Source organism: Periplaneta americana, chromosome 1, assembly GCF_040183065.1.
Source record: "Periplaneta americana isolate PAMFEO1 chromosome 1, P.americana_PAMFEO1_priV1, whole genome shotgun sequence".
NCBI classification, from domain to species: Eukaryota; Metazoa; Arthropoda; class Insecta; order Blattodea; family Blattidae; genus Periplaneta; species Periplaneta americana.
Genome location: NC_091117.1, coordinates 203,808,652 through 203,825,187, shown reverse-complemented (window position 1 = coordinate 203,825,187; position 16,536 = coordinate 203,808,652). Strand labels below are relative to the sequence as shown.

Sequence of the window (16,536 nt, the reverse complement as noted above, 5' to 3'; positions counted from 1 at the left end):
ACTAAGCACGCCGTTCGATGTAAGAGGGTTTTGTACGGCTAACTATTAGGAAACAACAGGTCACTAAGCACGCCGTTCGATGTAAGAGGGTTTTGTACGGCTAACTATTAGGAAACAACAGGTCACTAAGCACGCCGTTAGATGTAAGAGGGTTTTGTAAGGCTAACTATTAGGAAACAACAGGTCACTAAGCACGCCGTTCGATGTAAGAGGGTTTTGTACGGCTAACTATTAGGAAACAACAGGTCACTAAGCACGCCGTTCGATGTAAGAGGGTTTTGTACGGCTAACTATTAGGAAACAACAGGTCACTAAGCTCGCCGTTCGATGTAAGAGGGTTTTGTACGGCTAACTATTAGGAAACAACAGATCACTAAGCTCGCCGTTCAATGTAAGAGGGTTTTGTACGGCTAACTATTAGGAAACAACAGGTCACTAAGCTCGCCGTTCGATGTGAGAGGGTTTTGTACGGCTAACTATTAGGAAACAACAGGTCACTAAGCTCGCCGTTCGATGTAAGAGGAGTTTGTACGGCTAACTATTGAAGTAGACCTACAGTGCATTACGAGAACAGTCTCTCGGTAAGTAGTTCGGTATATAGCTGCGGAATGAAGTCGCTATCTTTCTGAGACGTTGAAAAGTCTAGATCTTGAAGTCATCCTTAGCTGAGCCACCAGAAATCAGTGATTGTCAAAGATGCCCGTACAAGGAGCGAAGCAGCGTGGTAGGAGGGTGAAGTCCGGAAGTGGAGCCGCATAAATGGGTTTAGTTACGAGGGTGGATAAAGCGATGTGAAGGGGAGTTGATCGGCCCAGTATTGTTGTGTCATCGTGCGGCAATTATTGGAGACCGGAAATGATGAGAAGTGTGATGCGGAACGAGGGGAGGCGCCTCTGCGGCATTACATATGCTGCGCTGGAGATGAATGCGTCTTGTGGAGCCGCTCTCACAAAACCCGTATGAAGCCTTCTGCCTCAATTGCGAAATCTAAGAGATGTCATAGCACGTCATATCAAGTGGCAGCAGTAGTGATGTGTTCTCTTCACGTTATTTTCCGTTCAGCTGTATGTTATGTTTCATTGTAATATGTTATTGGGTAGCCTACTCTTTTTCCGCATACATTTTGATATTTTTCACACTGCATAATTTTATATATTTCCGGTTGATATTCAATAGCCAATCGAAATGCAGATTTTATTAAAAAAAAAAAGAACACTTTCCATTAGATATTCACTAATTGAGACACTGTTATCAAAAACGGGACTAGTCATGCAGACGTCATTTTGACAAAAACACAAAAAACCTTCACAGACTATGAGGTCCTCAACATTGTGGCGAATTCTCAGAACGTGGTTCGTACCTTAATAAATCCACTCATATAATGGACAAAACTGTATTATTTTTCTATAAACTTACTTCTTAACTAAGTTAGATTTCCAAATGTTTCGTGGCTTTTGAATTAATTTAATTTATTTGTGCGAGATCGTGCGTATTTGCTTGGTTTCCGCACAAAACCAATCCGCGGAAAGTCTAAGATTCCACATTCAGTATTCCCAACCTAACACACACAACAATTCCCCTCTTCTTACCGCTTAAGTAACATATTGATTTTACTGCTTTAGGCTTTTAACATATTATTTTTAGACACGTTCAATATAGTAACAATTATAAATTGGAAGCTTACCACTGCAATTTCACCTAAATTGCACTGTTAATTATTGTTTTTAAATATTTGAAAAAATTAAGTAAATTCTACAACTCCACTAAAGTTACTGCATTCGTGATGCAAGTAACATTAAGGAAGCCGTGAAAAAATCAACAAGATTCCAGACTCATCATAGACTGGGAAAAAAAAAAGACAGACGTTTATCACGACCTGCTGGAGTATAGTAAACACAGAAAACATTTTAAAGCAACAATGTTGAAGATAGATATTTTTGTTTTGCAAATTTGCCGTCATTGAACAGAAACCAAGATGGAGATTTCATTGCAACTAATTATAAATTCCTCTTTCACGTATGTAATAAACGATCTTCGCACAAAATAATGTACGATACACGAGCGGTATGTTTTCTTTCAATTCTCGGAAATTAAAAAAGCTCAACTATGTTTCGCTTTTTCAAACTTTTCCTCTAACATGAAAACTTCAACATACCGCTCTTGTAACGCATATTACTATTATTTTACTAGCTAGCTAGTACAAATCAAAATTATAAAACAAAAATGTTTGTAGCACTACCGTACACGGTGTGGTCTTAGCCAATAATATAACATAAAAATTACAAGGACAGTTTAGTAAATACAGTAAGTAACTTAATTGAAACCAATAAATAACACACAAGAGCAAAAAAAGAAAAAAAAGAGAGAAAAAACACATTTAATATAAATTAACAATCAGACAGAAGACAGTGATATTCAATAAAAATATGAATACAGTCAACAGAAATAAAGGATAAAAAAATACATACATTTGTTAATATTATATATTACGAACAATAAAATTTTATAAATTTCTTTTTTAAAAGCTTCAATTTTAAAATATTTCAAATTTGGAAAATGGTTTGTAATTTTATTATAAAGTCTTGGGCCGAAACTAGCACCATGTTTAAGAGCTGCACTTGTACGACATTTAGGCTCAATTGATGGGAAAGTAGACTTTTGTCTTCGACTACGATATTCATGTCGATTAGATTTATGTTTTATTTGATTTCTGTGGTAGTAATTTAGTAAACTATATTTAAAAATTTCTTCAATAGTTAATACTTTAAAATCTGTATAAATTAAATTTGTTGGGTAATCCATATTTTTGGTTAGACAAATTTTTATTAATCTTCTGTGTAATAAAATTAATGGATTACGTACAGATGATGCTACTCCACCCCAATTTATTATATCATATTGTATTAATTATTGTACTAAAGCTAAAATATTATTCTCCATGCCTCATTAATGATACAATTTCGAAGTATTATAAATTTATAAATTGTCTTTTCTTATACTTGTACACATAAAAAAAATTGTTTATCCCAACGCAAATGCTGATCTATAATAATTCCTAAATATTTGACTTGTGTGGAAGGTGTTTGATGTGGGAAATTACAATAATTATTTGTTAATTCATTACATGAAATATGATGTATTACTAAGTGATAATTATTCATAGGTGGAGGTAAACCTTTCGCTGTTAAATAAAATCGAATATAGTAGTTTTATTAGTATTTAAGGACAGGAGATTACAGGCAAGCCAATTTTTCACTACTTTAATTCCATTGCTAGCATTTAAATAAGTGTTATCCCAATTTGCCCCATTAAATGTTAGTACAGTATTATCTGCAAAAGAAAATATATTACCACCATATTTCTTTAGATCAATTTTTAACAAATTATTAATATATATTATAAATAAGATTGGTCCTGATATACTTTGAAGATCTTATTGATATCCTAGCAAGTAATAAAGTTTCAACTCACCTTCCTTTATAATCTTCAGGATAAGGTACTATGTAGCCATCTGGAGATGGCCGTGCCGTGTTTCCAACCCAGAAGAACGCATCTGCAAAATAAATATAAATGCAACAATGACTCAAGACTCTGTGTAAAAGTATCCGTCTTTTTTTTTTTACTTGCATCAGAACTTATGTGCACAAAAAAAGAAGAAAAACGAACCTTATAATAAAAATGATTTTTTTTATTCTAAAATTCATAATTCACTACCGAGAGAAATGATTTCAAAATGTATTTTAATATTACAACATTCCGCCTCTTTCGTTCTATCAATGCTTCTTTCTACGCAAAGCTTGACCAAAATTCTTCTCTTGGATATATTTTTTTTTATCCAATGCCAGGTTGTCTTTCGACATTTCTGGTCTTCTCTTCTGGCCATGGCTTAGTTGTAACCCACTTCTGAGGTTGGGGCGCCTGGAAGACGGAGTTACATTACCCCGATGATGAGATAGGATGATTATGATAATGTGATGCCAGGAGAGGTCTTAAATCTAAAAAATTCCAGACCATGGACGAACACAGGAATAATCCCCTTTAAGGAAAAATTCCTGTGCTCTAACCGGGAATCGAACCCGGGACCTCATGAACTATAGCCAGAAGTTCTGACCACTAGACCATGAGGATGGTCAATCTCTTGGATATTGAATGTACAATTTTACAACTAAAATGTTCAGAGGTAGACAACAACACGGTATTCAAATTCAGCGGCTTGCATGATGGCGGCCGGGAATGGAATGGTGACTCTCGTGTTTTTTCCTTCAATTTACCATCTTATCACCGTCATGGCTCTCGCTCATAATTTTCAATAAATTATCTCTTCTGCAGCAGGCACCTTTGTATACTTAAAGCGCACAATGCAAGAAATTCTTTTGATCTCTTCATTCCTGTTTATTTTTCCACGACCATTTCTAAGACGGGAATATTAAAATTGATCTAATTTACAAGACAAAATATTACTCTTCTTATGATTATTTTTACTGTTATTGCTGTTTTTATTCCTGGAATTATGTGCCTTATATTTATATTAACTCCCATCTCACCAGCAGGAATCTTTTCTATTTCCGTTGATACATCTCACTGTTTCACCAATGTCCCCTACAGGGAGTTTTTTTAGTAGATTATTTTACGACGCTTTATCAACATCTTTGGTTATTTAGCGTCTGAATGAGATGAAGATGATAACGCCGGTGAAATGAGTCCGGGGTCCAGCACCGAAAGTTATCCAGCATTTGCTCATATTGGGTTGATGGAAAACTCCGGAAAAAACCTCAACCAGGTACCTTGCCGCGACCGGGAACCGAACCCGGGCCACCTGGTTTCGCGGCCAGACGCGCTGACCGTTACTCCACAGATGTGGACTACAGGGAGTCCAGCAATTCACGACAGTATATTATTTTCACTTTCCCTATATCAGAGTCCATGTAGGAAGTCCAGATCAGAGATCATGTAAGTCAGTCATTTTCAACTGACCAACCTGTGACGTCGGAGCGCGTTCCCCCTCTCGAAGCATAGCTGGTAGAGCACGTGAGGGAGGGTAATGTTGTCTCCGCTATTTAAAACATCTCCGGCCCCCTATTTTGCTCTTTTACCTATGCTTCTCTCAAGGAGCTCGAGAGAAGAGATGAGTGACGTCACAGAGCCAGCAGTTGGAAATGCCTGATGTAAGCCCTTCTAGTGTCCTTGTGCGGCTCGGAGCAGTATAGATACTTTTGTGGGAGGATGACCGATTATCCATACTTAATTTATTAAATTATATAGAGAAAAGTAAAACGGAAAGTTAATTTCTAATTCTCGTTTAAAAGGTGATATTCTACTCCTCTTCGCGTTTAAGCGCTAACGACGTACGAGTATTTACCTCAGTTAAGGATTTGGACGATTTCAACGGATAAATATTAGGTTGGTGTATAAGTTCGTTGCGTTTTTGTTTCGCGTGTTGGTACTCCGGTTGCTATCAGCGTATTCCGAATCTCACCGGACCGGTGGGCAACAATGACGTAACGCTGCAGCGAAATAGGAACAAAACTGCTGGAAGGATCGATGGCTGTCATGGCGACTGTATAAGTTGTTGTCTGTGCTACGCTAGCAAAATTTTGCGAAATTTCCGTACTGCCATCTCGTTCAAAGAAAAGAGAGCATAAACAATTTATTTCTTGAACCGGTAGTAATAACTGGTCCGTTGACATATTCGCTCATAAGCCATAACAAACAATACAGCAAAACTAAAGCAGAACACACCGCCATGACACAACAGTGCACGATGCCATTTGTCTGCTAATTCCCGCCCTATACAAGAACCAATCAGATTCACTGATGGCGGCTGATGGAGACTGCCACCACTTATGCAAGCTGATGGCACCGGTGCGACACCGGTGGAGCATCAGTGACTCCATCGGTGAAATTCGGAACACCGTGATGCTATCAGATTGCTCAGCGCTGAGATTCGGAATACGCTCTATGGGTTTATTTATCGATTGACATTTTTTTTACGTTCAATTGTTGTGCTTGACTTTACATTTTAAAGTTTTCATTTTTGAAAATAGTGAGTGGAGCCGTGGACGCTAGACAATGGAGTGTCAAGTGGAGAAAGTGGAACATTTCAGAAATATTCTTCCTTTTCAGTTCAATAGAGGGGCGAAAGCAGCGGAGGCGGCCAGAAACATTTGCGCCTTGTTTGGGGACAATGCTATCGAGAGAGTACGGCAAGAAAATTGTTTTCTCGTTTTAAGGTGGGTCGTTTTGACATTAGTGACACTTCACGTTCAGGAAGACTTTCGGAATTTGGTGATGACAATTTAAACACATTAATCCACAATGATCCACATCAGTGTACCCGAGAACTGGCAAATGTGATGAACTGTGACCATTCCACCATCGTGCGACATTTGCACTCAATGGGAAGGCTAAAAAATCAGGTGTATGGGTACCACATGCTCTAAGCCAAAACCACATAAATCAGCGGATGTTAATATGTGCATCTTTGCTTGTTCGTCACCGATTGGCTCGTGAATGACATAGAATATCATTACTGGTGACGAGAAATGATGTATTTATACTAACATAAGGAAAAGAGAGGAATCATTGAGCCCGAACAAAAAAGTAACTCCCCGTACAAAGGCCAGCACGCATCCACAAAAGATAATTTTATGCATCTGGTGGAAGTGCAAGGGTGTGCTGTACTACGAATTGCTTCCCCGAGGTGTAACCATCACTGCAGACATTTATTACCACCAACTGAGACGTCTTGCACACGCAATCCAAGAAAAACGACCAACAAAACTGCGTGAAGTGATGCTACTCCACGATAACGCTGTCCGCACTCTGCTAACCTGACACAAAACACTATCCAGGAGTTGGGTTGGGAAGTAAGTCCACACAATCTTATTCACCTAATCTTGCATCCTCACATTTCCACCTTTTCCGCTATCGAACAACCTTCAAGAAACTTCCTTTCCGGATGAAAATACGGTCCGAACATGGCTTGACGACTTCTTTAACTGAAAACCACGCGATTTCTACAGGCGTGGAACTGAAAAACTACTTCAGCGTTGGCAGACTGTTGTAAATAGTGAAGGAGAATATATTGTTGATGATTAACTTCTCTCTCATGTGTATCTGATGTGTTTAATAAACTTGTGAAAAATCGCTATGGAATTATGCACCAACCTAATACAAAAGACAGCTAACTTGTGCAGGAAACATTTAAACCCAAGAATGAAATTTTAATCATTGTATAAGTTGTTAATTATACATCACTGAAATTAAAAGGTTCAACTTCTTTCCCCTTTTATATCCGTAGAAGAGTAGCAATGAAAGAACACAACCTACGTGGGACACTCAAAGTAATTAAAAGACGATGTGCTAGTGGAAGGAACCAAAGAGCTTTCTTCCGATTTCTCGACTTATGTGTACTAAACAACTGAAGCGAGACGGATCAGGATTGGCCCTTGTGGAGTGCATTGCAATAATAGGTACGAGGTCGAGCATCTTTGTGATCTAGGTAGAATTCTGTTCCTCTGAATTTAGCCCACATCATTGTGTATTATTTTGTTCTTTTACTATGTTTTCGAACAACTTTAGTCTAAAATCATCAAACATGTATCTGTATCATATCGACATTAGTATGGAAAACTTCTCGCCAGCCTTTTAAAGTTGCACCAATCAAACTTAAAACATTATAGACTTCCATTAGTCATTTCTCTATCTATTTCTTTAGTTGGTTATTTAACGACGCTGTATCAACTACGAGATTATTTAGCGTCGATGAGATTGGTGATAGCGACATGGTATTTGGCGAGATGAGGCCGAAGATTCGCCATAGATTACTGGAACAATAGACTGTGCCGGTATTATTTAGCATTGTCTGTAATGAGGCGCTAGTAGCGATCCTAGTGGTTAGCAACTATCCATGGATGAATATTTACTATGTATTGAGCTTCGTGACTGTATATACTAGACTGTGATACAACTCTGTTAAGCATGGCAGTGTTGTCTTAGATTGTTGGATGATAAGACGGATTGAAGATGCACCAGACAGACCAATAAACTACAGCAGTGTAACAGAGATGGTAAGGACTTAAGGCGCACACTTATGTAATAGACGTGATGCGTAATGCGCTTCTAAAAACGATGCATAACTCATGAAGACGTGTCATCGAGCATATTTATTTTTAACAAAAAATGATCCCCCCCTGTGCAATTTATCATTCCTCAAAGTATGTCGGTAAAGTCTTGTTACACCCTGTATTAATGGCTTTTGTAATGAAAATTTGTCAGATTATTCAAAGATGATCAGTAATATATATATATATATATATATATATATATATATATATATATATATTTAGTTGAGAATGAAGTATGGGAGAATAAATTTAATATAATATGATAACTAGGGACCGGATTTTTTTGTAATTACATATTATATTTCTTTCAACCTAACTGTATATAAATAACAAATCTTTGCGAATCTTGTAATTACCATTAATATATTAAAATTTGATACATATTTTTACATATTTACCCCACATTATATAATATGGTTTGGTTTTACATAAATCTACATATTTAGGGGTTTTATTCATTTTTACTTCTTTAAAAGGAAAAAGAAAACTTCTGCTGGGGAAGTTTACAATTTGAAATACACAACTTTAAAAAGCCTTTTTACCTACCCGAGAAAGGATATATTTCGAGACGAAACATAACATCTTAGTTCCAGGAAGTAAAAGGGACACTCAGCCCTTACCGCCCACTGTAAATATAAGTGAACAAAAGGCAACCTTCCTCATACAACTACTTTGTATTGTAAAAATCAAGAAGGGAATAATCTCATACGCATAAGCGGAGCACATAGTAGTAGGGTCTAAAGACCTTACAAAGTTACAAGAAACAATAAACATCATGGTAAAATGGCGCAATAGAAACAAATTTGATATAAAAGTGGACAAGATAGAATTATGATACTCAGAAACGGCGGAAGAGCACCAGAAACAGTAGAAATCGTCATGAAGAATAGAAAATTAAAAATTGTACCTGACTACAAATATCTAGGCTCAACAATACAAACCAGCGCAGATATTGATGTTAAATATTTTCATGATTTTACATATTTTGGTACATATTCAGCTTATTTTTCTTACATAAATATGTACATATTTCACACCTTGATATTACATAAAAATCCGGTCCCTAATGATAACATAAACAAGGACTTTTTGTTCGAACATTTTTTGACAAACTGGTGTTTCGAGTCTTGTGAGTTAACATTCTGCTACTTCTTACAAATATCCTATATAAATATATAAAAGTTTAAATAAAATCCATGAAGTGCAAAAGTTAAAATATTTACTTGAGATCTGACTACAAAATTAACTCTTGAAATACTTGCCTGGCCCTGTGCCGTCATAGTTGAAGCCTTTGATGAATATTGTACTCTCATCCACTGCATAAGCTGTTCCTTTGATCTTATGAGCATATTCCTGCAGAGTTCCTATAAGCTTGCCGTAATATGGAGTCACAGAGTTGTGTGCAGGGGAACCTGTAACATGAGCAACAGACCACATTAGACTATGTGATCACATTTCAGACACACAGCACATGTCCGAACGTAAGCCATAATAGTTTACATAATCTATTCATGTTCTCCTCGTAGGTACTTCGTAACTCAGATACAATAAAGAACAAAGAGAAGTTCTCGGTGATGTGAGACTATTTTATAAAGTACTCAAAACTTTTCACTGAAGCCAATGAACTGTACGTAACTTCATAGATACCATATATCAAACTCTAAGTTAAGCATACTTTAAATGGTTAGGGTGCTATTCATAGACATTTCGCTAACCAGCGCTACGAGCGTGCTAAACTAGCCCCGGCTATCGAATGGTTACTTGTAAAGGATTCATATCATATCACATCGCTAACACTGGTTTATGAATACGAAAAACGTTAGTTCGCTGATCATCCACCTGAAGCCCGCGCTAAAAATGTCTATGAATACGGCCCTAAGAGTTTGTTTAACACGTTTAATTGATGAATGTCAGTAACATATTGTGCGTATATAAATTACGAAGTTATATTATGATATTCAGCAGACTTCAAGTATATGATTATGTCTCGTGACGAGAATATTGTACGAAATGGAGATATAAAAATGGAAAATTTATCTTTTGAAGAGGTGGAGCAACAGCAACAAATATAAATGATACTCGGGAGGAAATTAAACACAGAATAAATATGGGAAATGCCTGTTAGTATTCGGTTGAGAAGCTTTTATCATCCAGTCTGCTGTCAAAAAATCTGAAAGTTAGAATTTATAAGAGAGTTATATTACCGGTTCTTCTTTATGCTTGTGAAACTTGGACTCTCACTTTGAGAGAGGAACATATATTAAGGGTGTTTGAGAATAAGGTGCTTAGGAAAATATTTGGAGCTAAGAGGGATGAAGTTACAGGAGAATGGAGAAAGTTACACAACACAGAAGTGCACGCATTGTATTCTTCACCTGACATATTTAGGAGCATTAAATCCAGACGTTTGAGGTGGGCAGGGCATTCAGCACGTATGGGCGAATCCATAAATGCATATAGAGTGTTAGTTGGGAGGCCGGAGGGAAAAAGACCTTCAGGGAGGCCGAGACGTATAGATTAGATTAGATTAGATTAGATTAGATTAGATTAGATTAGATTTATTTATTTAACCTGGTAGAGATAAGGCCGTCAGGCCTTCTCTGCCCTTCTACCAGGGGATTACAACTATAACATGAACAATAAGATTACAATTAATATTAAATTTACAATTACAATTACAATAAAAATTAAAGTACGACAAGAATACCTGATTAATGAAAGCTAGACATTTTATCATAGAAGTTAAGAACAAAGAATATTTTTGTATTTACTAAATTACAAATTAAACCTACAATAACAAAATTCTATAGTGATGAAATTACCGGATATTGAGATATTTTGTGGTAGATTAAAAGAACTATTTACAAGAAACCATGTCTGAACGAGTCTCAATTACTGACCAAGTGCCTAGTAAGTTTGCGTTTGAATTGAATTTTATTTCGACAGTTCCTGATGCTAGCAGGTAACGAATTCCAGAGTCTTGGCAGGGCTATTGTGAAAGAGGATGAGTATGAGGAGGTGCGATGGGATGGTATTGTTAGTATTGTTTCATGGCGAGAGCGTGTGTTCAGATTGTGGTGGGAAGAAAGGTAAGTGAAGCGAGACGACAGGTACGAAGGAATAGAAGAGTTCAAGATTTCGAAGAGAAAGAGAAGTGAATGTAAATTTCTTTTCTTATCTAGTTTAAGCCAACCTATTGCTTCCAGGGATGGGGTAATATGATCATATTTACGAACATTGCTTACAAAACGTACACACAAATTATGAGCACGTTGAAGTTTCATTTTGTTGTCGCTGGAAAGGTCAGTCAGTAAAATGTCAGCATAGTCAAAATAGGGAAATACAAGGGTCTGCACAAGGGACTTTTTTAAGCAAGAGGGAAGATGAACATTTATCCTTTTTAGCACATGAATAATAGAATATACTTTTCTGCAGGTTTCTGTGATTTGCATGTCCCAGTTGAGATTATTATCCATGTGAATGCCAAGACGTAGATGGGAAGATAATATTAAAATGGATTTGAAGGAGGTGGGATATGATGATAGAGAATGGATTAATCTTGCTCAGGATAGGGACCAATCGCGGGCTTATGCGAGGGCGGCAATGAAACTCCGAGTTCCTTAAAAGCCAGTAAGTAAGCAGACATCTTTGGCCATACTAAATCTATCTTAAAGGCCCATCACATTCTTTGAAACATGCCTTCCAATACTGAACTCTTGTCAGCCTAGCCTAGGACATACAAATATTGAACTCCATCATTCTCCAACAGAAACTCGCTGAAACCCGTTAATCCCTTAGTCTTCTTCGAATTTGTTGTAGTTTTATCCTGCGAGGCAAGTCACCAGAATTATAATTAGGTATGTTTAGCAATAAAGAAATTGTGGCATTTCGGTAGGGTAATCAGTCGTATGACACAGAAACCCGCCCTAAACACAATTTTAATCTACAACAAATTTCACTGAAATTTTCGGAATTTGAACCTGAGACTTGTGAACAGAAATTATATTATATATAGATACGGAATTAAAATTTGGAGCGAATCTTGATGGGAGTCCACTTGCATGTAGGCATAATTTCACACGACTGTCCACAAGTAGTATTATCGTCGTTGTTCCTGCAATAACTCCTATGTGCAAAATATAAAATTTTTAGTAGGAAGAAAACACACATTTACTCATCCTATGGCAGCCATACATAGGAGACTGTGAATTCTTACATTTTCGAAACAAATATATATAATTACATATAGGAGATTTTATTATTTGCTGTATCACAATTTAAGTTATTTAATAGAGCAAAAATCTGAAAATCGATAAATATGTCACAGGAGTTATTGCAGCAACAACGACGACATATACAGGGACTCTTGTTTACTGCACATGCGCAGTGTGTTGTAAGCGAAACTTATACAATAAGGGAGTTCCAAATTTCATTTCCGTATCTGTACCTAACCGTTTTAAAATACTTTCAATAACCTACATATATTTCTTAATACCACGAGTCACATACATGTTATATCTATGTAAAGAAATCAATCTCTTCATGTCGTTAATACAATTGTAATTCTGTGATCGGGAGGAAAAAGTTTTAAGTAAAAATTTTATACTTTTCAGGAGAGCAGTAGAAAGATTGAAATTGGTTTCAATTGTAGAGTTTTTCTAATTAAGAGGTTTTCCTGGATATTATTCGTTTATATTTCTTCTAAAATAGGTTATGATGCTCATTTAACAATTTTCTTGATTATTTCCAAAAATAGCCGCACGTAAGCCCTTTTAAGACTACAACCCAAACTGAGGAGAAGAGACTATTTAAACATAAGACCTTTTTCATGTCAAAATAAATGAGAAATGTAAACGCAAAATGGGTCTTAAATTTATAGTATTGTTTACCCGGTGCTTAAAGTTTTAAAAAGAAAGGGCATCAGTATGTGATGAAATGGACTTAAGACCTTTTTCCTCCCGGCCACAGAATTATTTATTTAGGTTACGTACGTAACCAGAGATAACGGACATCTACATATCATTGTACTGTTTCATTAGCCATGGCGGAATTTTGTACAGTGTAAAAGAAACCCGATTTAAACTCATAATGAAGACTATGACTTTAATTCAGTAAAATCATACTGAAGGTAACCATACGCTCATATGCTTAATTTGTGCAGTGAAATAAGCATTGAAACAGATGAAAACATAAACATATCTTGTATTTATGCTTGTTATTTATATTTACCACAAGTAAAACCATTCAGTTTCATATTATCACTTGTATTAAGAGTGATGTTACGAGAATTGGTTAAACTAGGCATAAGGCATTTGTCCTGATTGGTAGGACTACTAACAGGTCATTGTCTTCAATAAATTCAAGGGAAAACTGTTCCGTGGCCGGGTATCGATCCCAGAACCTTTGGTTAGCGCACCAACGCTCTACCGACTGGGCTACCCAGGAACTTCACCCGACACCGTCTCAATTTTTCCCTTTTTTATCCACATAACTCGAGTGGCTGACAAGACGTCAGCAATCCACATCGTGTGCACACAAACTCTGTGTGACTTGAAATTGTGACTTTCTGTTAACATACCTGCAGTAGCGTATATATTATACAAATCTTACTTTCAGGTAAAGCTCTCTGTGAAGTAGATTCAGAAACTATTGCATTATTTAAGTTACTACTAGATTTGAAAACTTGAAAATAAACTAGAGAAATAAAATCTGTATGAAAATCAGTATCGCAAGTCAATTTCTTTAAGAACAGAGGACATCTATATATATAATTTGAACTGGTAATGGAAATTACGGGAAAATGGCTGAACGGATTTTAATAAATGACCCCTCATTTTGAAGCTTGGAACCCAAAGTTTTTCAGAAAAAATAGTAGTTTTTAGTGAAATGTCAATTTTCCTACATCATTTCCCTATTTTCCAAACTCCATCTTTCGTCAGTTTTGAGAACTAATTAATTGGATTTCAGAATAAAACAAAACATACATTACAATAAACAATAGACTATTACACGAAGGCCATGACCTACAGGATTGCTGACATAGAGTTCAGATGGCTCAGATTCTTTCACATCATAATGCCAATATGTCGATCTTCATTTGTGTAATTTTTTGATAACGTATAAAAATAATTTACAGGTCTGATTCTCGGTCTGTAGTTTTCCGAGTACATTGGATATTAAGAACTACAAAACTTAAGAATGTTTGATGACATTTTATATGTCTGATTCTCTAATTTTCCTTGGTAGTAATTGAGTCATGCTTCCTATTTTACCTGCGTCTGTAAAGTACATCAAAATTAATTTCATATTTCTTTGGTTTAATCGATTAGATTTGTGATCGCTGCCAAGCATATTTTGTTGTAGGGAAAATAGCATGCCATTTCACTTCTTGCTACCGTGATGAGTAAGTTTATTTCCCGCAACCAGCAACGAGTGAAACACTGAAGCTGCTAAAACTTTACGATGGACAATTTTATTCAGGGCGCATATAAGATTCTACAACTCTGACAAATCATCCGCATCTCAGCAATAGATTCCTCACGACAGCCTATATTATAGAAAATATACGGGATAACATTCATTGTTACACAAATTAATCCAGCAGTATTTGGTAGATCAGTATTGTCGAGAGGAAGCGCAAAAATTACAATTCCTAAGAAAAGACCAAAAGGTATTACTGATAAAATAAGAGGCCTACAAGATTTTGTAGTCTCTTGATCACCTCAGCAAGATCTATTAGTGGGTAAAAGTAATTCTGCCCTCTACATTTCAGGGTAGTTCACGAAACATGCAGCAGCTATAACAAGATGCTAAGTATTTTGTTCAAAGCGTGACAAACCTTACATTTTCTTAACTTTCGCCTACAATCCACAATGTCCTGAAATAGCTACTGCATTACTCCCACATGAAAGACTCGCTGATCGTCCTGGCATTGTTACTTGCGATTTCGCATTGAAACTCAAGAACTGAAGACGGATAGGTTCAAGGAAAAGTATTTTGCATAAAAAAAACCATTCATAGGGAGTATGTTTCGTTATTATGGAAGGAAATAACTTTCAAAATGTCTGGTATTCTTCATTGTAAATAAATCTGAAGAACTTTTATTTGAAAGTCTAATGAACTTAGTTTGCAGCATTTGCTGCACAAGCCACTAGTATTCTTTAATCTCAAGTAGATTGATTTGGTGTGGCAGAGCGTATAATTTTCCAGGAATTCACAAATGCGTGGCGTAACTTTTTATTTTATTTATTTACTCTGGTGTAGTTAAGGCCAACAGGCCTTCTCTCCCCGCCACGAGTTGTGCATGAGCATTTGTAAAGACGAGGATTCCCAATAGTCTGTGTGTCATTTGACTTTGTTGGCTCTGAACGAAAACGTTTGTTCCTCATTGAAGAATTTCTGGTCTTTCGCCTGTATGTTCCCAGGAAAATAAATACATTGATTCACTGTAAGTATTCATGCAATGTTGTGTTTAGATAGCTTGGCCAGCTCTGACTCATTGAGCGAAGACCGGAAGTATACGTAATGAATGGGAAAATTGTTTCTTATACCGTCAATATTGAGCTTCGAAGGCACATTATAGAAAGCTTCCGATAATTATTTAGTTTTACACATAACAGTGAATGCAGAACTGGTGGAGTGATGGTAGGAGAATCCATAAATAACCTGCTTCCATAGCGATGCACTAGCGGTGCGCCAATAAGCAGCTCTTGAACTATTCTACTACACAGTATAATAGCCAGCTTCTGAGGTTCATTTATCCGCGGAAACGCAAATAATGGAGGAATCTTATTACTTCAGATCGAACACTTTCAGTCTGTAACATATATCTCATGCGGGTAAGTTTCCATTCTTTAGTTAGCAATCTCTTATATCCGGAGGGGTACACCCGCCCACATAACTATACCAAACCGTTCAATTACTTACAAGCTAGAAACTCATTCTCCCACTCACCCACCTACACAGTCTTCCTACCAATCCTCCTACACACCCATTACCCTACTCAACCATTCACCCATACATCCATCTATCTATCTGGTTGTCTATTTATCTATCCATCTTGCACAGTCGTAATACTAATCGTAATAATAATAATAATAATAATAATAATAATAATAATAATAATAATAATAATATTATTATTATTATTATTTATAATTATCACCACCACCACCACCACATCAAATACAACAGAAATTATGAACATAATATTTAACAAATACTTTCTGTCAATAATAGGCCTAATTGCTAACCTAAACATCTCTCATAATAATAATAATAATAATAATAATAATAATAACAATATAATAATAATAATATAATAATAATAATAATAATACTTACTTACTGGCTTTTAAGGAACCCGGAGGTTCATTGCCGCCCTCACATAAGCCCGCCATTGGTCCCTATC

General features: G+C 36.3%; 1 protein-coding gene across 1 annotated transcript in view; it reads right to left on the bottom strand.

Annotated features, from left to right (window-relative positions):
- Positions 1-16,536, bottom strand: part of LOC138706586 (protein Skeletor, isoforms B/C) — a 450,266-nt gene that overhangs the window by 203,701 nt on the left and 230,029 nt on the right. The window contains exons 2-3 of the mRNA XM_069836080.1: positions 9,389-9,538; positions 3,472-3,553 (exon numbers count right to left, since the gene is read on the bottom strand). Coding sequence (XP_069692181.1) covers positions 3,472-3,553; positions 9,389-9,538 — 232 coding nt within the window. The remainder of the gene's footprint in view (positions 1-3,471; positions 3,554-9,388; positions 9,539-16,536) is intronic.